Here is a 23,316-nt window from a genome sequence, read left to right as displayed (position 1 = left end):
GTCTGAGGGCAGCGGCGTCAGTGGCGCCTGGGCGCCCCGCGGGCCCCATGGCCGCCGTGTTCCTGGTGACACTGTACGAGTACTCGCCGCTGTTCTACATCGCCCTGGTCTCCGTCTGTTTCCTCGTCACCAGCGCCGTCGTCCTCGGCTGGTCAGTGCTCGGGGGGACATGGGGTGCGATGGCGCGGGGGCAAGGCCAGGCTGGACGGGGCTTGGAGCGACTTAGTCTAGTGGAAGGTGTCCCTGCCTGTGGCAGGGGGTGGAACTGGATGGGCTTTAAGTCCCTTTAAGCTCTTTCCTTCTTTCAGCAATGCCAAACTCTTCTGAATATTTTTTGTAACATTATTCACGATATCGGCAAACTCTGTGTTTGTATGTGCTGAACTATGTATGTGTATTGTCCAGGGAAGGGAACGGAGCTGGGGAAGGGTCTGGAGCAGCAGGAGCGGCTGAGGGAGCTGGGAGGGCTCGGCCTGGAGACAAGGAGGCTCAGGGGGGACCTTCTGGCTCTGCAACTCCCTGACAGGAGCGGGGAGCCAGGTGGGATGTGCTCCCAGGGAACAAGGGACAGGTCGAGAGGAAACTGCCTCAAGGGGAGCTTCAGGCTGGACGTCAGGAGGAATTGCTTCACAGAAAGGGTTGTTAAACATTGGAATGGGCTGCCCAGGGAGGTAGTGGAGTCCCCATCCCAAGGAACGATGGGATGTGGCACTCAGTGCCATGGTCTACTTGCCATGGTGGTGTTCAGTCACAGGTTGGACTCGATGATCTCAGAGATCTTTTCCCACCTCCATGATTCTGTGATTCTGTAGCTGATCTGCTGAAGTGTCTCGAGGGGTAGTGAGTGAAGGACCTGCTGCTTGTGCTTGGGAGGATCCAGCAAAGGTGTCACTGTTGCCCTTTTTCAGAAACGTTTCTCAGGTCCCTGAAGGTTCGTGACTCTCAGGAGTGTCTGTAATTGTGAATACAAGTGGAAGGCATTGATTAGCAATCAAAACATTTCATGTAGGAATTATGGATACACCTCAGAATCACAGAAAGAATAAAACTGAGTTTTTGAACTTCCCCTCATTAATACCTCATTAATATCTGCAGGGCTGTGCTTCAGTGTTTTCCTCCCTGTGAATTGCAGGTGTTTGAGCTGTAGCTCTTTCTTCTCTTGGCAGCTTCCTGATTGGCTTTTTCTTCCATGCAGAGGCTTTTCCCTTGTTTACAGCACTTTTTTGGCTGCCACTGGCTCACACACATAGCTCTGTTGGTCTCAGGGTGAACAGAGCACATCTTTTGATCTTTCAGATATGTTTTGTGAGAAGTTTGATTCTTGTCTTGCAGTTCCTCCCCAGGTGTTGGGTGAGTGGCAGTGAAGGGGACTGGTCTTTTTGGTTTTGTTTCTTTGTGCTGGATGAAGCTCCACCTCATTATTTGCTTGGCAACAGAGGTGGTAGAAATCCTGTTTATAAGTCTCTCTGTCCCACTGCACTGATGGTATTAAGTTGCCATCCAGTTCTCTCCACTTCTTCACTTCATCAGTTCTTTAAAAAAAAAGATATCTTTATCAGCAGTATCATCTAGTTTTAAAGATATCTTTAGAAAAAGGTGAGACTGGGCTGTGATTCAGATAAATCTCCAGCATATCTATCCCCAAACCAATGATCCTTTTGTAATTTAATCATTTTTAATCTGCTTATAATAACTGCTGGCCATCCCCTGGTGGAAAATGTCTGGAAATAGGAGTGCCACAAGATCCTTCTGTGTGTGCACGTGTCTGTTGTTGCCTTTTGGCTACAGGGTGTTCAAGAGCAGTGTCCAGAGGCATTTTTATTTCAGGATCAGAGATTCCAGGTGCACCTGCACTTGGTGTTGTTGCAGTTTATGGAAATGCAAATTTTCTTCAAACAAGAGTGTTGAGGGACTGTTAATCGAGGCAAGGAGTAGCCAGGAGCTCAGCACTTACAAATGAACGTGTGGGCAGGTGCTCAGAGGTACTGGCTGCTCCCTTTGAGCTCTGCCATTCCAAGGCCATGTCCAGGAGCATCTTCTAAGGAACTTCCCTGTGCCTGGAGCTGCAGTTACAGCTCAAGTGCTCCTGAACTTGCTCATGAAAACAACTCAGCCCTTCATTTGCCACACGGAGCACTGTAAATGCAAATGGTGTCACAGGAGCACAGGACACCTGAGCTATTGCTGGAGTGGCATTTGGTCTCCCCCATATCAGTTTTGGCATTAATTTGCTCTGTAGATGTGTTTGGGGTGGTGTCAGCCAGGCTGAAAAACAGCAGCTGCTCAGGAATGTCCCTGCCCTCGTTTGTAAGCCCTCGCACTGGTTGGAGGAGCGTCTGTTTTTACGGCCAGCCCTGGATACCTGTGGCTCTGCTCAGAGCCCAAGTAGGTTATTACTGCCAGAGCCAGCCCAACAGGTGCCCTGGGCACAGGGATGGAGTGGAATTTAGATCACCTGACTGCCTGTGCACTGTATTTTTAGCTGCAGGTAAATGCTCCTGCAGGGAGGAGCTGAAGGCTCAGCACCTGCTGGGAGTGCAGCTCTTTGGAGAAACCAACTCATGAACAAACCCATTGGAAAGCCCTGCCTTTTCTAAACCAGCACTGCTCTGAAGAAATTAATTTTCCCCTTTAGCAGCTCGTCATATGGATTGTTAGATCATAAAATAAAAGCTGCATCTTTATTCATCCCTCTACACTGAATGCTACCTTAAAATTTACAGAAACACCACTCTTACTGCTGAACAGAAAGGCCTCTCTGCCTTCAGCTGCTGCTACAGCTGTACCAGGTTCTCTTTTCTCTTGCTGCTTTTCATGGGGATTGTCCTGTTGCTTTTGACCAGCCAAGAAAGTTTCCAAAGGACGGGGGTTTTTCCTTAGGAATCAGCCAGATGGTGTAAAACAGGGAGGCATCTGTGTGCACGGCTGGAGAGATGAGCTCTGTCAAGTTTTGGGTACTGAATAAGTGAAGCAGCTGCTGCACCTGGTTCCTCTGGGAGATGTTTCCCTGGGGTATTTCTTTACAGCCCCACTCAAGTCAGGGTGGGTGTTTTACTTGCAGCAGAGAGATTTGACCCTCCATGTGCACAAACCAAGTGTGGCCAAGAGCCCTGTATGACGACACTGGTGAAATGCAAATGTTTCCACCAAAGGAATGGTTTAAAACTGAAAGAGAGAAGCTTTAGATTGGATATTGAGAAGGAATTGTTGGCTGTGAGGGTGGTGAGGCCCTGGCACAGGTTCCCCAGAGAAGCTGTGGCTGCCCCTGGATCCCTGGAAGTGTCCAAGGCCAGGTTGGATGGGGCTTGGAGCAACCTGGTCTAGTGGAAGGTGTCCCTGCCCATGGCAGGAGGGTGGAATGAGATGGGCTTTGAAGTCTCTTTAACCCAAACCATTCTGGGATTCTGTGGAGTAATGAGTACAGAATATTTTCCACCAGCTCAGTCTCTTTCCCCTTTGGTGTGTCTGTGACACTCAGGCACAGATGATATTAAATGGCAAAGGCAAATATTTATTGGACTGCCAGGAGCAGGTTGTTCCTATTGAGAATGGCTTTGAGGGTTTTTTTTTCCCCCTCTGAAGTAATTTCCTTAACTTGAATGTCACTTTTGACTGGTGTTTTTCCCTGTTAATCCTATAAAGGGCACCCCTCCAACACAGATCAATGGACCCAGTGTCAGTAAAAACTCTGCTTTTCTTCTTCATTTGACACACAAGACTTTGAAAAGATTTTAAAAACCAGGAAAAAGTAGCAGTTAAGCTACAAAATTGTCTGTCTGGCTCAGAGCTGTATTGTACACGAAATTACTTGAGCAATTTCCAAACCAAGTGCCCTTTTCAGCTCGAGCTACTGCTATGAGCCCCACCTTACTGTAACAGCCGCTGTCTCAGGGTGCTGAATTCAGGGAAGAGCAGTGCTTTGAGCCATTTGGATTTCTCCAGCACCCAGCGTTCTGAGGATTGCATAAATCAAAATTCAAAGCCATGAAACAGGCCATCACTTCAGCAGTACAGGTGGCAGCAACCAAACCACAGATTCGGGAAGGAACGGCCTGGGATAATTCATAAATGTTTCCTAAAATGCATTAACAAAGACTCCCACGGTCTGCATATCTGGGACTTCTCTAAAAAGCTTCTCTAATCAGCTTTTGGTTATTGGAAGTTATGGCTGACACCTTAAAAAGTGAAATTTTTTTTTCCCAATACCCAACTGAACCTCTCCTGGCACAGCTTGAGGCCGTTCCCTCTCCTCCTGTCCCTTTTTCCCTGGGAGCAGAGCCCGACCCTCCCCCCTCAGCTCCACCCTCCTGTCAGGGAGTTGCAGAGCCAGAAGGTCCCCCCCGAGCCTCCTTTTCTCCAAATTATTCTTCCTTCCTTTCTTTGATTTTTATTTTGATTCATGGGGGTTTAAAACTTTTAATCCTTTGCTTCTTTATCCTTTTAATATCAGAATATCACTTAGTCTGATGTTCTAGTTATGGCTTTGAAGGGGTCTCAGTGTCTCAGCTTTGATTCAGAGTCTTGATTGTTTTGCACTTGGTTTCTGGCTCAAAGCAGAGGCTTTACAGCCCCTGATTTAATATCAGCATTTGGTTGTAACTGAGGTTTAAATGGGAAATCGGAATCTCAGTCTCTGTGGATACACCTAAAAATATCCCAGGGCTGAATGATTTCCTCCAAGGTTTTCCTTTGGAGCACCCAGGCCATTAAGGTTGTTCCTTCTCTGCAAGTAGTGATTTTTTTTTCCAGATCTCATCCAGGGATGGGATGTGCAAGACTCAAGTGGGAGGAAGCTCTGGCCTAACCCTTTACCACTAGAGGGCATTGACCACTTCATTAATTGTATTCCCTTTCTGGAAATGCAGGAGTGAAGTATCCCTCCTTTAAAGATTCCTTGTGTCCTGTCTTCTGCCACGAAAAGCTGGAGTCAGATTGGCAGGATATATCATCCATGCATCCAAGCAGATATTCTGGAAAGCCAAGCCAGCTCTTATTTGCTGTGCTGCTTGCTATTTAGAGCTGAAAAAAAAAAATGTAAAATGTGTCAACATTAACACTGAACCCACTTGTTGTTGTTTTTTCGTGTCCCATAGGTTTGGGTTGGGTGTTCCTGTTATCCTGAGGAACTCAGAGGAAACAGAATCCAGCACAAGGGTATTGAAAAAGCGGATGAGACAAGTGAAGAATCCCTTTGGGTTGGAAATCCCTCGTCCTGCTGCAGCTTCACTAACAAGTCAGTGGGTCTCTGATGTGATTTTTGTCATTTTGGGTTCCTGAACTTGGTGCTTGCTGTTTTCTTCACAGAATCATAGAATGGTTTGGGTTGGAAGGGACCTTAAAGATCATCCTCAGCCTTGCTCTCACCCTTTTCCTTGATCATAATTCCTCCCATCCTTCCAGCAGAAATAATTTTTTTCACGGCTTACAAACGCGCTGTTTTTACAAGTGAAATGTTTGGATACGTAAGTACAGCTTAATTCTCATTAATGAAACCCTTCCTGCTATTACAGATCTTTAAGTCACTAAAACATTTGCAAATTACCAGCTCCTGTGGGCGTTCCTGTAAATTTAACAGAATCTATAGAATTCAGTATGGAACGTGTGCCACCCACTTAAGTCTAAGCCCAGATCTCCAGCACTGTTTGCAAGTGCCCTATTTTTAAATAATAAATAGATAAATAGATAAATACAAATGTCCCTCTTTTTCTGTTTGCACTTCGGTGGAAGCTGAATTTAAGTTTGGATCAGAGTTCAATTCATTCCTAATATCCCTGAAATCACCCACATAAGGAAAGGAGATTCCTGCCTTTCTGCGTCACTGGGGAGCGGGAACCAAAGCTGAGCATCTTCCACCCACGTAGATGTGGGGCCTCCCTTAACATAAAAACCACCTAACACAACAAACCCAACAGCTTAATCTTCAGGTAATTTGGGTTTTTTTCAGGAGCTTTGGGTACTTCTGCTCCTGTTTGTGCAGCAAGTGTTAAGAAGTTGTCTTGGAGGTACTTGATTTTTGGTAAAGAAATGGAGCACGTAGATCTTTTTCTCCTCCCTTTGCATGATCAAGAGCCTCATTCTTTGAGACCACAGAGAGTTTTGTAGGCCAGTGATCCAGTTATCTGGGGAGGGAATGGACTTTGGGCCAGGGCTTGTGCTCTTGGATCTGCCTGTGACTGTGTAAAGTGTTACCAGAAGTTAAAATTTACCCTTCATAAAACGCATGTGCTACTTTTTTGAGCTTAATGAGCCATTTTATCTCCTCACACTGTCTTCCCCCTCTCCATTGACTTCCATAAACACTAAGCTGAGTCGAAATTGTTAGAAGGTTTGCTTATAATGATAAATAATTTATCTTATAGTAATTTTTATAATTTTAGGGGTGACCTAATTGCAGCCTTCCACTGCCTGAAGGGAGCCTACAAGAAAAGTGGAGAGGGGCATTTTACAAGGGCATGGAGTTCTAGGACAAGGGGGAATGGCTTCAAACTGCCAGATGGCAGGGTTAGATGGGATATTGGGATGAAATTCTTCCCTGTGAGGGTGGTGAGGCCCTGGCACAGCTTGTCCAGAGAAGCTGTGGCTGCCCCATCCTTGGAAGTGTTCAAGGCCAGGTTGGATGATGCTTGGAGCAACCTGGGCTAGTGGAAGGTGTCCCTGCCCAAGGCAGAGGGTGGAACAGGGTGGTCTTTAATGTCCCTTCCAACCCAAACCATTCTGGGATTCTATGAAGTTGTTTTCCTTGAAGAAGCTACACTTAGCAATTCCAGAATTCCCACGTGTGGGTGAGTTCCTGAAATCCTTCTCTTCTGTGTCCCAGAGGGTGTAACCCTGACACCTGACTGTCTGGAGGACTGTGTCCTCACCTGCTACTGGGGCTGCAGCGTCCAGAAACTCCACGAAGCCCTGCAGAAACATGTCTACTGCTTCAGGATAAAGACTCCTCAGGCATTAGAGGATGCTCTGTACAACGAATACCTCTACAGACAACAGTACTTGTATCCTTTTTTTTAAAGCTGTTTTGACAAAGTACGTTGATTTTTTTTGGCACGGGGGGTTGTTGAGGCTTCACGAACACTCGGCAGTTTTTGGCACGATGTGTTTTATGAACAAATATGATGGCAAATGTTCTGTGTGCAGACGTCAGGTTTGACTGCAGTTGCAGCCACGCTGATTGTTTTCCTTGACACAGACAAAGCATTAAAAAAAATGACAAGGAAGAGAAATATTGCCAGTTACCAGAAGATGCTCAAGTTGTGGATTTTGGCCCCGTGCCCAGATCCCGCTATCCCTTGGTAGCACTGCTGACGTTGGCAGATGAGGAAGACAGAGAAATTTATGATATTGTAAGTAATATCAGAATATGTTTTAGGGTCACTGTATTTAAGGTCTGAATGTTTCAGGAGAGAGGCTTGAATAAAGCAGCTTCCCTTCCCCGTCCCCTAAAATGTGGTCCCTCGCTTGTCACCGGTGTCTCCAGAGCAGCGTGGAGGAAGAACAAGGATGGTTTTAATGTAAAAAAGATGTGTGGCATTTAAAAGTTGCTTATTTCCCAAAGCTCCTGTGTGCCAAGGTCTCTGTGGCCAGAGGAAGGAGGGTTGTGGCAGGTTAGTAGCCCGTTACTCTGATTTTTCAGATCACACAGACCTGTGGTGGAGCTCTTGCGCCGAGATGGAATTTCGGATTCTGTTGGCGAGGCAGGAGGGGTTTTTTTTTTTAGTGTCTGGCACAGATACTGAGCTGATTGCTGACTTGGCTGTTAGAAACACAAGAAATTCCCTTTCTGCCACAGGTCTGTGTTGTGCAGTTCTGTCTCACAGGAGCTCCAGGTGAGTTGCAGGAAGAGGTGAAGGTAGAGATGGATAGGAGATACTCAGCTCCCCAAAAAAGGGTCTCCTCCTAATCTCTTAATGTTAAAGCAGCTTCAGCCTTGTCACATGCAGCTCAATATGCTTTATATACCCTAAATTAATTATTTTTTGAGTTATTTGACATACATTTTTCTATGTTAGCACCAACTGCTTGAACAATAACACAAGTGCCTAAATCCACTTGAACACTTTCCCATGCATTCATCTGGAAGTTGTGATCACACCAGTGCCTAGGAAATCTGTCCTCTTTCCAGGTGATTCCTGTCCTTGGCTTCTTGTCACCTGACCTTGGGACTGCCCTGCTCCCTCCTGTCCCCACTCGAGGTGTTTCCCCCAGATTAATAAATTTTTATATGTTTATATATACATTTTTATACTTTAATCTAGAGACTGTAAATTTAATATTTGGATGTGTTTGACACTAGCATGGACATGGCTTTGTAACACCTCTCTTTTGTTCCTTAGCATAGCAGAAAGGGGTGGAAAGAGAGTGGAGGGGGAGTATTTTTCCTCTGGTTTTGGAGGAAAGGAGCTCATCTAGAATCTATAAATCTGACCAAGGAGTAACTCCACCATGTCCTTGCCAGACAAATGTCAGAATTGCATCTGGTTTGTTGAAACAAACTTGTAAAATACAAATATACTGTGGAAAAGGATATTTGCCAGTATGATATAACCATTTTGAATTATTCTCTGTGTGTGTCCATCACTACTGATGGTACTCCAGTATCTCTTTCTTGGGGGGGTCTGATTTTCCAGTATATCTTTCCTGGGGGGCTTGATTTTCATCCTAACTAGTTTTATCACCAGATCATCCCTATTTGGTTTTGTGCCATGATTTTCCTCTAGCTCCAGAAAATTAAGAAGGCCATATGTAAGAGTTACAGAAATTATTTGGAGACTGGCAGGGCTAAGTTGAAAGAAGCTTAGATCTCAGGTATTGTGGTTTAGGAAAAGAAAAGACCTTTTCCCCACAGAACAGTGAATTCAGTATAAATCCATATGTGTAAGTACAGACACATTTAAACTCTCTATTTAATTAGCCATATGTGGATTTTGAAGTGCAAGTCTGCTTTGCTTTTAATTTTCTATTTTTTTAAACAAAACAGCTTCTATATTTCATTTCTCTTTTGACAGCTTCTGGGAACTACAATAATACTGAATTTCACTTTCTTTTTTCCCTGCTTTTTAGAGGCTATTACGTAATTTGGGCAGGCTGGGGGGGGGTTTAGGCACAGCAGGCAAGCTTAGAGGGTTTGTGTATTCCAGAGAAATTCCTCCAAAGGCAACCCGTGGGGTTCCAGAATCCTTTCCATCGAAATTTGTCTTTTGCCTGCTCTGTTTACAAGCCAGTAGGTGACATTTCTAAAGGCTTTTCAGAGCCTAAAAACTGTGTGTTTGTGAGGGAAGTGGGAGAAAGTGGAGAAGACTTTTGGGAAGTCCTTGCAGTTTGTCAGCTCCTCGTGACTCAGGGGAGTGGGAAGGGGAGTGTAGGAGCTGCTGCTCCTGCTTGAAGTTCAGCATCCACTTGGCCTCTCCAAGGCACATCCATGGCTGTGTGAGGAAGCCCTGCCTCAGCTGCACAAACCTTTACCTTCAGGGGAACTGCAATTGCTCTCGTGCCTTCTGCAGTTTGGGGCTTAATTCCATGAGGTGGGAGCAGCCAGGACAAGTCTGCGCCCTAAACTGGTCCCAGAAGGGCTCCTTATGGAGGAGCATCACCAGGGGATCTCTTGTGCCACATCCTGGTTTTGCCTTGTCCAGCATAATTTTTTCTGATCTGTTGTTGAACTCCTGGTTGTCCTGAATTAAGCAGGTCAGAGGCTGTGCCAGAGCAAATCATGGCATCCCAGAATGGTTTAGGTTGGAAGGCATCTTAAAGCCCATCCCATTCCAACTCCTCTACCATGGGCACCTTCCACTATCTCAGTGGGATAGTGGAAGCATCATCCAATCTGGCCTGGAACACTTCCAGGGATTCAGGGGCAGCCACAGCTTCTCTGGCCAACCTGTGCCAGGGCCTCCCCACCCTCACAGCCAACAATTCCTTCCCAATATCCCATCTAACCCTGCCCCCTGGCAATGGGAAGCCATTCCCTTTGTCCTGTCCCTCCATCCCTTGTCCCCAGTCCCTCTCCAGCTCTCCTGGAGCCCCTTTAGGCCCTGGGAGGGGCTCTAAGATCTCCCTGGAACCTTCTCTTCTCCAGGCTGAACACCCCCAGCTCTCCCAGCCCGGCTCCACAGGGTGATGTAACCAGAGGGAAAGTCACTAAACATGGCTTTTATTCTGTCTGTAGATTGCAATGGTGGCTGTAATTCACATTCCTGACGAAAGCTACAGACTTTCCTGCAGAATATTATATCAGTATCTCCTCCTAGCTCAAGGCCAATACCACGACCTGAAGGTAAGACACGCACAGAGTCTTGTTTCGCTGGTGTGACAGTGTTAAGTTTAGTTCGTGTGGGCTTTCGGGAGCCTAAATTAGTACGAGGCTTTTATTGTCATGCACAGAACTGGATGGCGGTTAAAAATATTTTATCAGCTAAGTAGTTCCTGAGGAACTTACTGTACAGAAATATTTTCTATGAAAATGTTCAAGATTTCCTGGAGAAATTACTTGGTTCTAGTCTAGGAGTCCTGGGTCGTGTCCACTTTATAAAGCAGTAGAAGAAATGAGTTGTAAAACGGTTCTTCTCTCCAGGATAATTATTTCCTTGCTAGTCACTCAAACCACCTCTTTGTCCCAAATTCCCCTTTCAATCAAGAAAGTTTCAGAAGAAACTTACTTTAAAAAATCCCTTTCTCCTGCAGTACATGCTCCGAGGTCGGGATTCATACCCAGAAGAATTTATGCTTCACGTAAAATAAGACAAAAAAAAAAACAGAGTAGGGGATTGGAATATGAGCAAGAGCAGAATGGGTTGAGTGAAGTGGACTTGACATCTTGGTGGAGATAACTTTGGTAGGAATGGATAGAAGATCCCTCTGGGCACGGAGACTGATAGACCAGAAACAAACCCGAGCTGCTCAAAACCTCCCGGTAAAGTTCATGCATGACGTTCACTTGATGCAGCCAGGATCTGATGACTTACCCTTAATATTTTCCCAGTGTTTTATGTGATTTTTATGCCTCTGAAATGCCTTTTACTGAAGGCCAGGCAGCTGCCAGGACCCACACAGAGTCTGGCACTGTTTATCCCAGAGAAGTGACCCAGTGGAACTTCCGTTGCACACGTGTGTGTGTGTGCAGGGATTGGGGGAGAGTTTGCTGACTTCTAAATATTCCTGTTTATTTTTATTTTAGCAACTCTTCATGTCTGCAAATAGCCCTGCACCGTCCTCAAGCAATACATTCCCTGGGAAGAGCAGCACTGACAGGACCTTGCTGGAAAAGGGTGGGCTGGCTGGGAGTGAACCGGAATTGCAGGAAGAAAACAGCAAAGACTGTGTTGTTTGCCAGAATGGCCCCGTGAACTGGGTCCTCCTGCCCTGCAGGCACACGTGTCTGTGTGATGGCTGTGTCAGGTATTTCCAGCAGTGTCCCATGTGCAGGCAGTTTGTCCAAGAGTCTTTCCCACTCTGCAGCAAAAAGGAGCAAGAGGAAGACGAATCGACCCATGGCTTGCAAGATGTTCTTCCTGGAAGAGTTTTTTAATGGGAGACAAAAATAGAAGACCTGGGCTGTGTGCACGGAGATTAAATGTGGAAGCCAGACTGTTTATGGGAGGATATGTAGCAGTAACTTGTAGGGTTTTTGCTTTTTACTGTCAGGTAATTTTCAGCTTCCTTATTTTTCCTCGCTCCATATGCTCGCAGGAGCACTGTGCTTGTGTGCAATGTGGACAGGAGAAGTGCGTAGGATGTCTCTGAAGGATGTGATTTTATTTATAACTGCTTCCTAGTTTTTCTTGGAGCACTATTGGAGGCTATTTCGACTACTAAATTTAGTGTGTCTACTAAAAAAAGAATAAAAACTTGCAAGTGCAGTTGAACACAGCTCATTCTATATTTATTGCATTTAAAATACTAGAGCCATGTGTCATCTTAACTTGGTATAATTTAGGAACTTAGCACTTTACAGAATGTACCATATGAAGGAAAGTAAATATTATTCATTGTTAACCCCCTTGTGTATTTATTTTGTAGCTGAAGGCTGGACTGTGGCAGGAGCTGGGAGTTGTAGGGATTCAGGACACTGTTTCTGGCTGGTTTGAAGGATTTGTGTGTGTGTGTGTGTGTGTGTGTGTGAGGGACTTCAGCCAAAGCCCTTTGGAAAGATTTCTGTTGATTATTCTTGAGCTACACATTGGTGACCCTTTCAAGTCTGAGCCCCTGCTATGACATCTTGAGACACAGACTTTCAGTCTTGTTGGCAATGCCTCTAAGAACTTATTCTCCATGGAAGTGTTGGTTAATCACTCCCCAGAGTGGTGACTTGGGCAGTTTTGTGGTGCTTTGGGGGATTTCCAAATCTTTTCACTTGCCTGGTCAGCTTGGATGCAAAGTTAACCAGTTACCTTTATCAATGGTCCCAGGGAATTTATTTGCTCTAACAAAGAAAGAAGCTAAAGAATAGCAGAAAATTATTTCTTTTCTTTCAATGGTGTATTGGCAAAAGCAATAAAAATGGCTGTTGAGAAGAGAAAGTGGTCTTTTTCTTAAGAGAGGCACAAATTCTCCTCAGGACAGACCAGCTGACTTTCACATCTGCTCATGTGAGACAAAATGCTCCTCAGAACCTGTAAAAATGGGGAGTAGCTGCTCTGTGTCATCCCTCTTGTTCCCTTGCAGCTTCTCCCCACATCCAATTCCAGGACAGCTGCTCAGGCTCAGGCAGGGAAAGCCGTGCTCCACGTGCTGCAGCCGCCCTCTCCTGCAGCTCCAAGGTCCACACAAGGTGCTGCACACCTCCAAACCAGGGAAGGAGATTCCCCTGCTCAAAGGTATTCCATCTTCACCTTCCTATCCTTCTTTTTTTATTGTTTGCCCTGACCCTGCTTCCAGACTCCTGGCAATTACCTCTGAGGGAAAGATTCGGGTGGTGGGAAGAGTAACGGTTGGTTGTAAGGACAGGTGGAGGTGGGGAATTGATGGATGTAGCCACAGATTTCCAGAGAAATCTGGATCAGCAGCTGGTTGTAAGACAGTTTATCTGGTGTGCCTAAAGTGACCTTCCTGGCCAGGGACAGCTCTGGAACAAACTGCTGGACAAACCAGGCTTTTGTTTTGTGTGTCAAACGGGACTGACACCCCGAGGTGTCTGTGGGGACCGAGCAGCGTTTGATCCATGGCAGCAGCTGATTCCATAAGAACAGCTCCCACAGCACGTGGGACAGCAGCTGGACAGCTTGTTATTCCAGAGGAGCAGGTTAGTGCTGCGCTGGTTCCAGCCTGGAGCTGGGCACTGATAATTAGCAGGGACTTGTTTGCCCACTTAGAGGATGAGAGGGGTGGTGTTTGCTGCTGGACCGAGGTAGTCACTGATATCAAATCAATCAGCTGAAATTTCCCAACGAGGCAGTGTGATCCAAACCCGTGGGCTTGTTTAATCTCAGGGTGAAATGGTATTCAAGCAACCCCACAGAGAGTTGCCTGGTCTGTCTCATCCTTCAATCGATGCCAGAATTAAATAATAATGGCAAACAGGATGTAGCTGTGCTGAGCTGCCAGGCCATGTATTTACCATTAAGTCTGTCCCAGCTTTTCATTTGTTTCATCTTCTTTTAATAGCATTTTCCAGAGATGCTTAGTTGCTTTCTCAGCTCTAACAAGCTTCCTTGCTGGCCCAAATGAAAGACCTGATGGAGAGTTATAAAAAGTACAGTAGCTGGCTCATTACATTTGCCCTTCTTCTAAGGAGCCATCCCAAAATATAGATCAGGTAAGAAGGAAAAGGAGCAGCTCTAAAGCTGCCTTGTGTGTCCCTTGGTTGTCTTAAAACAGGGATTCAAGGCTCTAAGAGAGAAGTAAAACCTTCCTGTGACCCACAAAAACACAGTGTATTGACAGAGGCTGTTCTGCTCTGTCACCCTGTTGTAATAGAGGCAACATAATGTTCCTTTTCTGCTCATTATAGATGATGTTTATGGATTTGGTGACATCAAGGAGCACTTCTGGCAACAAGACTTGCCTCTTTTCAGCAGCATTGGGGTGTTACAGATTTGTGCTGGTTTTTGCTGCAGGAGAGGTTGGTTTGGTTTGGTTCATTAACTAATCAGAGCTGAGGCTTTGGAATGGTTTGATCAGACTAAGTGGTGCTGCTTTAGGGATGTCCCAGGGTGTCTTTCCAAGTGCCAATTGAGTATGACTGGGACATCTTCCTTTTGTAGGGAAAGTTGCTGTGTTAGGATCTTCCTTCCTCCTTCCCTGCCTCCTTCAGGTAGAGGGAAAATGGTCAGAGGGCAAATCCAGGTCGGTTCAGGTGGTTGCTGTACAACTCCCTGACAGGGGGGTGGAGCCAGGTGGGGGGTCTGTCTCTTTTCCCAAGAAACAAGAAATAGGACAAGAGGAAACAGCCTCAAGTTGGCCAGAGGAGGTTTAGATTGGATATTAGGGAAAATTTCTGTACTAAAAGGGTGGTCATGCTGCCCAGGTACGGGTTTTGTTCAGCTTTAAGATGAGCTTCCACGTGGATCTGATTTAGGTGCCTCATTTACCTTCTAACATTGTTATAAGTAGGGTAAAAGGAGCCAGGAACCTGGATCTGAGTTTCTCCTGCTAATTTGCCCGTTGCTGGGTCCCCTCATGCCCTGAGGAAGCTCTGCCAGGTGACGTGTGCCAGGTGAAGGGAGTCTGGGGCTGACGTCTGTACTGGGAGGTCTCTGTGGTAACTGGGCACCAGTCACCACTTGCTCAGTTGTCCTCATTCCCAGAACAAACAAGGACTGGCCTCTGTCACTGCAGTGGACGTGCAGCCCCTGCAGAGGCTGTCCCTGGTGTCCTGTGTGTGTGGAGCTGATGTAATTAATGCCAGGGACAGCTGAATTTCATCTGATACAGCAGAAGTCCTCTGAACTGAGCTGTTAGAAGGGCTTGGTGTTGCCTTGCTGGAGGATGCTGGGCATGAAAAAAAGAGGAAACCAGGATTAGGGGGTTATATCTGGTTAACTTTAGTATTACTGCCATTTTTGATGGCACACAATGATGGAGATGCAAACCTGAGTACAGCTACAAGGCCACAACCAGGCACTGGAGGGTCCCATGCTTTGCAGGGTCCCCCAAAAGCAGCCCCCCAGAACCACAGAGGGGCTCAGAAAGTCTCTGCAGAGTCACTGGGGCAGCTCTGCATGTTTCTGTGTTGCTTTCTTTCCCTCAGGTCCCCGAGCAACGTGGGCAGAGAGAGACGAGACTGTAGTGCAGCGATGGTTACACCTGTAAAAAGGGGCTTCCACTGGTTTGGTTCCATAAATCTGTGGGAATGTGCAGTGCCTCCGAAAAGGCACCTTTGAGTGGGTGCTGCTGCAGCTGAACTGGGAGAGTCCTGCTTCAATTATCTGGACAATTAGTCGCTACCTGTGTTTGATATCCTCAGTCTGGAGCAACCTTTTATCAGCAGATTTGTACTTAGAAAGCTTTCCGAGGTTTTAAATGCCTCCTCCAACTTTTTGTCTTTATCAGCTGAGAGATTCTGGCAGTTCCTAATAATTTTTCCTTTCCCATTGCATCTCCACTTCACATCTAACATTTCCTGGCAGATTTCTCCATAGTAGCTGCAGTCAGGGGACTGGTGAGAAGCCTAATGCATCACTTCTCTCTCTCCTCCTGCTATTTATTCCTGTGTCTATCAGCTCCTCGTGAGCAATATTTTAACAAACAGGCTGGAGGGAGGATTGCTAACTTGTGAATTATTTTGATAGCTATCCTCTTCATATTTTTCCTGCAATTCTGTAGATGCTGTTGAGTTTGGAGGCAGTGGGGCCCCGGAGATCTACCAGGGGTTGTCCTGCATCAGCCTCCTGCCACCAGAACTGTGAGATGCAGATGTTGTGTCCTCGCTGGCCACAAGCAGCACAGACACCGTGCTCAGAGCTGTTTGATTTTTGGCTCCAGTTCCTGAGGGTTCCTCGGTTTCAAGGGTTTTCCCTGCAGGGGAAGAGCATGGACTGTGAGCAGCTTGCAGGGAGCCCGGGGTGGGATGTTGCTGGCAGTGAGGCTGAGGATAATTAGGGGAAGGGGCGAGCCCCGAGGGAGTCGGGCACGGCCGTGTCTCCTTGGCTGCTCCAGGGTTAACAGAGCCCTGGATGGCAGCACATGTCATTGATCAAAGTGAGACCAGGGCAGCGATTTATGGCCCAAGGAAAGCTTGGAAAGGGATGATTTTCATTCACCAGCCACTGCCATACACAGAGACAAAATTGGCAGCCCAGCTGCTGCCTTTCCTTTCAAAACTGGTTTTCTCCTAAGTGGTCAGTACCAAACCCTGGCTGGAGTGGCTGCAGCACCACCCAAACCCTCCTCTGCCTGAATGACACAAGAACTCACCTTTACATTTTGCTATAGGACCAAAAGTAAGGTGTTTGCCAAGAGCTGGTGGATTCACATTTAAGAATGACTACGGCTTTTCTAGTCTTGATCTTCAAGTATCTTCCCAGAGGCATGAAAATGTGTAAATAAGTCTGACAGTTCCAGTTTTCCCTTTCAGCACCAACTTCTTAACAAAAAGTCTTCATCAAGTTCTGCAGCATTTAATGCTCTGTTATTAGTGCTGGAGTTCTGTGTCCAGCTCTGGGGCCCCCAACACCAAGAGGACAGTGGAGCGAGTCCAGAGGAGGCCATGAAGATACTCCAAGGGCTGGAACACCTCTGCTATGGAGAAAGTCTGAGAGAGCTGGGGTTGCTCAGCCTGGAGAAGGCTCTGGTGACATCTTAGAGGCCCTTCCAGTGCCTAAAGGGGCTCCAAGAGGGCTGGAGAGGGTCTTGGGACAAGGGATGGAGTGCCAGGACAAAGGGAATGGCTCCCCACTGCCAGAGGGCAGGGTTAGATGGGATATTGGGAAGAAATTCTTGGCTGTGAGGGTGGTGAGGCCCTGGCACAGGTTGCCCAGAGAAAGTCCAGTACTTCTCCATCCCTGGAAGTGTTCCAGGCCAGGTTGGACAGGGCTTGGAGCAACCTGGTCTAGTAGAAGGTGTCCCTGCCCATGGTAGGGGGTTGGAAGGAAATGGTCTTTAACCCAAATAAATCTGTGATTCTGTAATTAACAAACTGTTTTCTTTTGTTCTGTCCTGAAACAGATATTTGATAATACAAAGGACTGTTGATCCTATGACATGTTTTGATGGGATCCTCTGCATCCTTTATTTTAGCTTTGTTTTAGCAACCTCTACCTTGGTGTACCCAACTGCTGGATCTACTTGCAGCAGCCCATGAGACACCTATTTCACAGCACCTCTTGGACTCAGAAGTCTCCAGGCTTTGCAGGGCTGTGCCCTCAGCAGTAATTTGATAGAATTTATTGCTGGGTTTGACAGGCAGGTTGGCAATGGGCAGATTTCTCTGCAATTCCTCCTCCTTCTGCTTCCAATGACCAGGCTCCACTGTCCCTCTCTGGATACATCTGGCATAGCCAGCTGGAACAGGTGGACCTCCACTGGGCCACATTTTTAATGGTGTCCTTAAATATTCCTGGTTGCTCCTGGTGTTAATTCTCCAAGGAAGCCCCATAAAAGCCATGTCCTCCAGCACAGCCAATATTTACACGTCCCATGTGGTCTGAAGGCTCCTGAAAGAGCTGGTGGGGGCAGAGGTGTGGCTGGAGGCTGGTGAAGTTGGGGACAGTCACAGTAAAGCTTTGCCCTGGAGCCAGCAACCAGTTTTAACCACAGCCATCCACACTGGAACACGATCCATGACCTCGTGTGGTAACTATGTGGAGTTCTGTGCTGCAGGGAACGGGATCAATCCATACAAGGGCGAGGCAAACCCAAAGGCGTTTCCACTGACTCGGGATCAAGAGCCTTGTTTCTCCAAATGAGCCTCTTAAAGCACAAGAGTGGGAATGATTTTCAGTCTGGAGCAACATAACCCTTTGTAGCAGGATTTGGAGGCAGACCTTGGTTCAGCTGAGTGGAACACAAAACCCCCACAGGTCTGACCTAATAAGGTGGGTTTATCCCCTGTTTCTGTCCCCTCATTTCCATGAGAATCTTCTCGTTTTCTTGTCTTCTTTTCCCACCTCTTGCAGAGAAACTTGTCGATACCCATGAAGGCAGGAGTGGTGGTTTTGGGGCATTTTGGCAGAGCTTCCAGTGTTTCTTGTTTGGAGCCAAGAGCAGGAGGATCAATGAGAGCTGTTTCCACCTGTGTTTGCCTTCTGTGCTTGGATCCCCTTCCAGTTCATCAGGTGGGAGTGTGGAGGTTTTCCTCCCCCCCGGCATCCCCCCTACATCTAAACCCTCACCCAGCCTGGCAACTCTTCCAACTCTCCTTTAAGGAAATTCTTAGATTACCACCACTTTGTCAGCTGCTCCATTATTAATCACCAAGCAGGAAAACTGCCATAGTGTCAGTGCTGCTGACACGTGTCTTGGGCTGGAACCAGGCTTCCAAAGAGAATTGCTTGAGAGGGGTGGTTAGGGAAGCAATTTCCTCCATGGTGCTGCTAATGCACATCTCCAAGCCTGTCTTGGAGCTGCTGGAGCCGGGGAGTCGAGCAGCTCCGTTGAGTGGTGCCTCCTTGGGGATCAGTGTCTTGTTTCATCAGGGCCATCTGCTTGCAACACAACCTCAGTCAGCTCCAAGTCTTACAACAAGCTGCTTTCAGTGCCTGGCTGGAAGTGGTTGGAAAAATTGGAGTGTTGTAGGTAAACATGAGGCAGACTATGGGATACAGCCATCCAGGGAGTGATCTCGCCAGCAGGGCTGTTAGTGTGCATGGAGAGGGACCCAGAGCTGCTCAGGGGTGCAGACCTATCCCAGGTGTGAGTGGAGCTGTGCCAGCTGGGGAGGGTGGGATGGGACATCTCCGGTGTGCCCCACAAACCAGCACTGCTGCCCCGAAGGCCCAGCGGGGCTTGGGTCGGGCTTAGCCCTCAACACACACGTACAGATCTCAATCCTGCAAAGTCAAATTCTGCAAATACTCACTTTGCTGTCAGTCAGGTTTTGCAGTGTTTATATTCAAGGGGTTGTTTGAAACTGGAGCAGCCCAGTGGAACTTCCTGGCTGCCGGGTTAAATAAATCCTTCACGTCCCTTTTCGCATCCCCTTCTTCCCCGGCTCCTCTTCATCACCGGTTCTGTCAGCATCACCGCAGCGAGAGCAGCCTGTGATACACTTGTCAGTGGTGTTTTTTTGAGAACCATTAGTTAGGATGATTTATTTTGTTGGCTCTGAGTCCCTGGGGTCCCTGTGAGCCAACTCATCAAGCATGCAGGGCAGAGCTGACACTGCAGGAGAGGCGGATTCCCCCGCGCTCCCGGCTCAGCATGATGGTGTTTCTGGAGATGACACGGGGTCTTCTCACAGCAACCCCTTGACAATGGCTAAACAAACATGAGCAACGTTTCCCATGCTATAACCAGTATTTCCCAGTGCTTCTTTCACCAGATATTGGCACTCAGATGCTGCCACTTCTCTTTCCCCTTCAGATCTGCTGTCGGAACTCAAGCCAGAGGGCTAAAGGTGCTTTTCCTCCCAGCCATCATCCCCCACTGCCTCTGGCATCAGGGGAGTCAGCCCATGCTACTTTCATGAGTATTTGGGCTGCAACACCTAATTTTCCACTAACAGGGCTTAAGAAACACAGGTTGTACATCCAGACTGAGAGCTGATCCACAAGGAAGATTATGCATTAAGGCTGGAAGATGAGCAGTGCATACCCTGCCCCAAAATGATGCCAGAAAAACAGAGTGTAGTAGGGTTAGATTGGGTATTCCAGGCCTGGGATTGTCATTTCCTCTAATTTCTTTAGTGCAGGAGATCTGTGTCCTGCTTCCCCAGCCCCAAGCAGGACAGACCTGGAGAATCACTGCTGCTCTCATGGTGAATTCAGACCCGAGGTCACCCCAAACCCCCAGACTGGGCACAGGGGTGTAAATCCAAATTTCTTATTTGGGGAGAGTGACTTCTTACACAGGCAGATGGTGATAGGACAAGGGGAAGACGTTTAAAACTAAAGGAGGGGAGATGAGATTAGAAAATGGGAAGAAATTCCTGCCTGTGAGGGTGGTGAGGCCTTGGCACAGGTTGCCCAGAGAAGCTGTGGCTGCCCCATCCCTGGAAGTGTTCAAGGCCAGGTTGGACGGGGCTTGGAGCAACCTGGGCTAGTGGAAGGTGTCCCTGCCCATGGCAGGGGGTTGGAATAAGTTGGGCTTTGAGGTCCCTTCCAACCCAAACCATTCTGGGACTCTGATTTTTAACATCTGCCTCATCCAGTCTGGAAATACAAACCCACACAGGTTTATATTATTTACTTTTCATTTTTAATTTTCTTATATTTCTTTTTGCTTGTTTGTTTTTGTCAGGGCTTTTTGTACAGCTCCACTTCACCACCCAATGTAAGGAAATCATTAGCATCCCAGTGGCCAATTCCCACACTGTGTTTAGGAACAAATGGAAGGGATGTTGTGTTTAATTATCTCAGCCTGCTTACCATGATATTTTCACTAATATTTGGGTTTAATGAGCTAGGAAATCTGGGCCATTGTGTGCTGGTGGATATACTCATCCTTTCTCCAGCTAAATATGTTATCAGATAGCTTTGACGGGGATGAGCAACGGCTTCCTTTGAACTCAGGAATCGTCAAGATTCTCTAATTTGCTTAGACCACCTGCTTGGCTAATGTTACCACAGGGCTCTTGTTTTCTCTCTGAAATGGTAAACAGAAATGTAGAGGATGCCTAAATGTTGCTGTTCCAGCTCTGGAGAAGAGGAGGCTGAGGGGAGACCTCATGGAGGGTGCAGCTTCCTCTCAAGGGGAAGCAGAGGGGCAGCACCGATCCCTGCTCTCTGTGACCAGTGACAGGACCTGAGGAAACCACTGGAGTGGTGCCAGGGGAGGTTTAAGCTGGATATTAGGAAAAGGTTCTTCCCCCAGAGGGTGGTTGGGCACTGAACAGGCTCCCCAGGGCAGTGGGCATGGCCCCAAGGCTGACAGAGCTCAAGGAGTGTTTGGACAACGCTCTCAGGGACAGGGTGGGATTGTTGGTGTGTCCTGGGCAGGGCCAGGAGTTGGAATTGATGGTCCTTGTGGGTCCTTTCCAACACAGGATATTCTGTGATTCCATGACCCATCCTGGTACAACATCAGCTCTGCCCCAGCCAACAGACAGCCTCCACTTTTTACCCCAGAACTTGCAGCCCTGCAGAAATGCTCCAGCTGGATCCACAAAGATCCCGAGGTCCCACAGGAATTACCATATAAAATAGAGTTATCCTGCTTTCCCACTCGCTCTGCCTTGTGTTTGTGCATGGGGTGTCTTTGCTCCCAGGGCACAGTGTCTGCACATTGGATGCTCCATCTGCAGGGAAGAGAGTTGGCCATGGGGGTGTTGGTGAGTCCCCCCACTGCAGTCAGGAAAGGAGATTTTCCTCCAGCTAGGAAGGAGGATCCTTCCGTCCCACTGATCTGTAGGGGCACACACCCTGCAAAGCAAGGAATGCAGCAAGGAATTTCTTCCACGGGTCACAGATCTATTTTTTAATTACCATAGAAACCTCCAAACATCCCGGCGTGTGCTGTGACGTCAGAGTCTCTACTCCTCCACATCTGCTTCCCGGGGACACTCTGGGGAATAGGAGCCGTGGGGTCTTGAGTGGTGGGTGATTATTTTGGGGTTAATTAGCAGGCAGGCTCTTGGTGTCTCCTGGAGCACGGGACAGACTCTGGCTTCGGTCTGTTACTCTTGTTCATCCACCCCTTGCTGTTGTGGGGGGATCCGTCTCTTGACGACCTTCCCAGCCTTGCAGGGGGACATATTTGATGTTTCATCCCTAAAATATCCTTCTGATCGCTGCCCTTATCACTTCAGATGTGCAAAATGCAGAACCTGGGAGGCGTTTTTTGGCAAAGCCAGCCTGGCAACCCTTAAATTAGCAGCGTTTGAGCGCGTGGAGCTCTGCCTGGAGCCCCTTGTGCCGATCGCGCTGGCGGTGGAAGGAGCCTCCCTCCTCATTCCCATACAGAGGGTGTATCCTCGTGGCTCCATGGGCCATCCCACAGCACACCCGGACAGCAGGAGGACTGTCAGCACTTAGGTGAGGGGAAAGGGGCTCTTTGATGGAGCGTTTGTTAGGATGGAGCCGTAGGATGAGACAGATGGCCGGGGTGTGTTGGCAGGGAACTCCGCTCCTGTTTGTTTAATTAGTCACCAGACAGACTGAGAGCTAAAGGCAAACTCAGAACTGTGGCGAGATGGACCATTTATGCTTGATGATCCCACTTGGTGATCCTCATCTCGTCATCCTGCTGTGGGATTGATGCTCCAGCACACAGGACCGGGTGTTCCCGGCGGATTTGGGCGGCCTTTGTCTCCCTGCTAGTATTTTTCCCCCAAAAGGGACAGATTCAGATAGGTGTGTTGCTTTTTCAGCCAAAGGGAGCACAAACACAGAGTTTTCCTTTCTCCAGCGCCCGCCAGAGCACACAGCCCCTTTTGGGAAACAAATTCCTAAAGGGGCTCCAAGAGAGCTGGAAAGGGAATTTGGACAAGGGCATGGAGGAACAGGACAAGAGGGAATGGCTTTGAACTGACAGATATTCCCCACAAACCATTTTTATTCCAAATAAAAAGCCCATAGATAAAAGCACTTCATACCTTTATTTATGCTTTAAAAAGTGTTCAATTCCGCTCAGCATTTTGGTGTGTTCTTCCAAACACTTGTGCACAGGGATTTCTCTTTCTCCATTTGCCTTCTTGGATATACCTGTATCCTTCATCCTTTCTAATGAGATGAAAATAAATGAAAAAATGAAAAAAAAAATAAATAAATGGAAATAAATGAGAAATGGGAAAGGGAAATAAAGTATGTGTGGGAAATGGATAACCCCAAACACAAATCCTGTCCCTCTCTGGGGAAATGGATAACCCCAAACACAAATCCTGTCCTTCTCTACACACGCAGTGCTTAGAGGTGTATATTTAAAATGTATATTTAAAAAACGCCGCAAAAAAAAAATTAAAATTTAAAATATAACCATTTAAAAATTTGCCATTTTTGCCCAGTGCCACATTTCACCAGAGCCCAAAGTGGAGGGTTTTTTCCCTCCCGAAAAAATCACCCCCTGCCATTACCCCGCAGCCCGCTAGAGGGTGGTTTCCTCCAGCGGGAAATCCGCAGGACGTGGAGCGGGGCGGGGTGGCGGGGAGTCGTGGGGGGAGGCCGTAGTGTGTTTTCCAGCATTCCCCGTGCCGGAGGGAGCACCCAAAATTCCGGGGGGAGTGGCGGGACCGCGAGCGGGGCGGGGGGGGGGGGGGGGGGTGGGACGGGAACGGGGGACGCGCGTCCC

The 23,316-nt window shown here is 47.6% G+C and overlaps 1 protein-coding gene across 1 annotated transcript; it reads left to right on the top strand.

Moving 5' to 3' along the window:
* CGRRF1 (cell growth regulator with ring finger domain 1) lies at positions 1 to 11,991 on the top strand. Its single transcript, XM_017836777.1, has 6 exons — positions 1 to 151; positions 5,094 to 5,233; positions 6,818 to 6,995; positions 7,196 to 7,343; positions 10,166 to 10,273; positions 11,174 to 11,991. The coding sequence occupies exons 1-6, from the start codon at positions 48 to 50 to the stop codon at positions 11,522 to 11,524; spliced, it is 1,029 nt and encodes a 342-aa protein (XP_017692266.1). The 5' UTR covers positions 1 to 47; the 3' UTR covers positions 11,525 to 11,991.
* The last annotated feature ends 11,325 nt before the right edge of the window (positions 11,992 to 23,316 follow it).

This window comes from Lepidothrix coronata, unplaced genomic scaffold (assembly GCF_001604755.1).
Source record: "Lepidothrix coronata isolate B3197 unplaced genomic scaffold, Lepidothrix_coronata-1.0 Scaffold284, whole genome shotgun sequence".
Lineage (NCBI taxonomy): Eukaryota > Metazoa > Chordata > Aves > Passeriformes > Pipridae > Lepidothrix > Lepidothrix coronata.
This window is presented reverse-complemented; position numbering and strand designations above follow the sequence as displayed.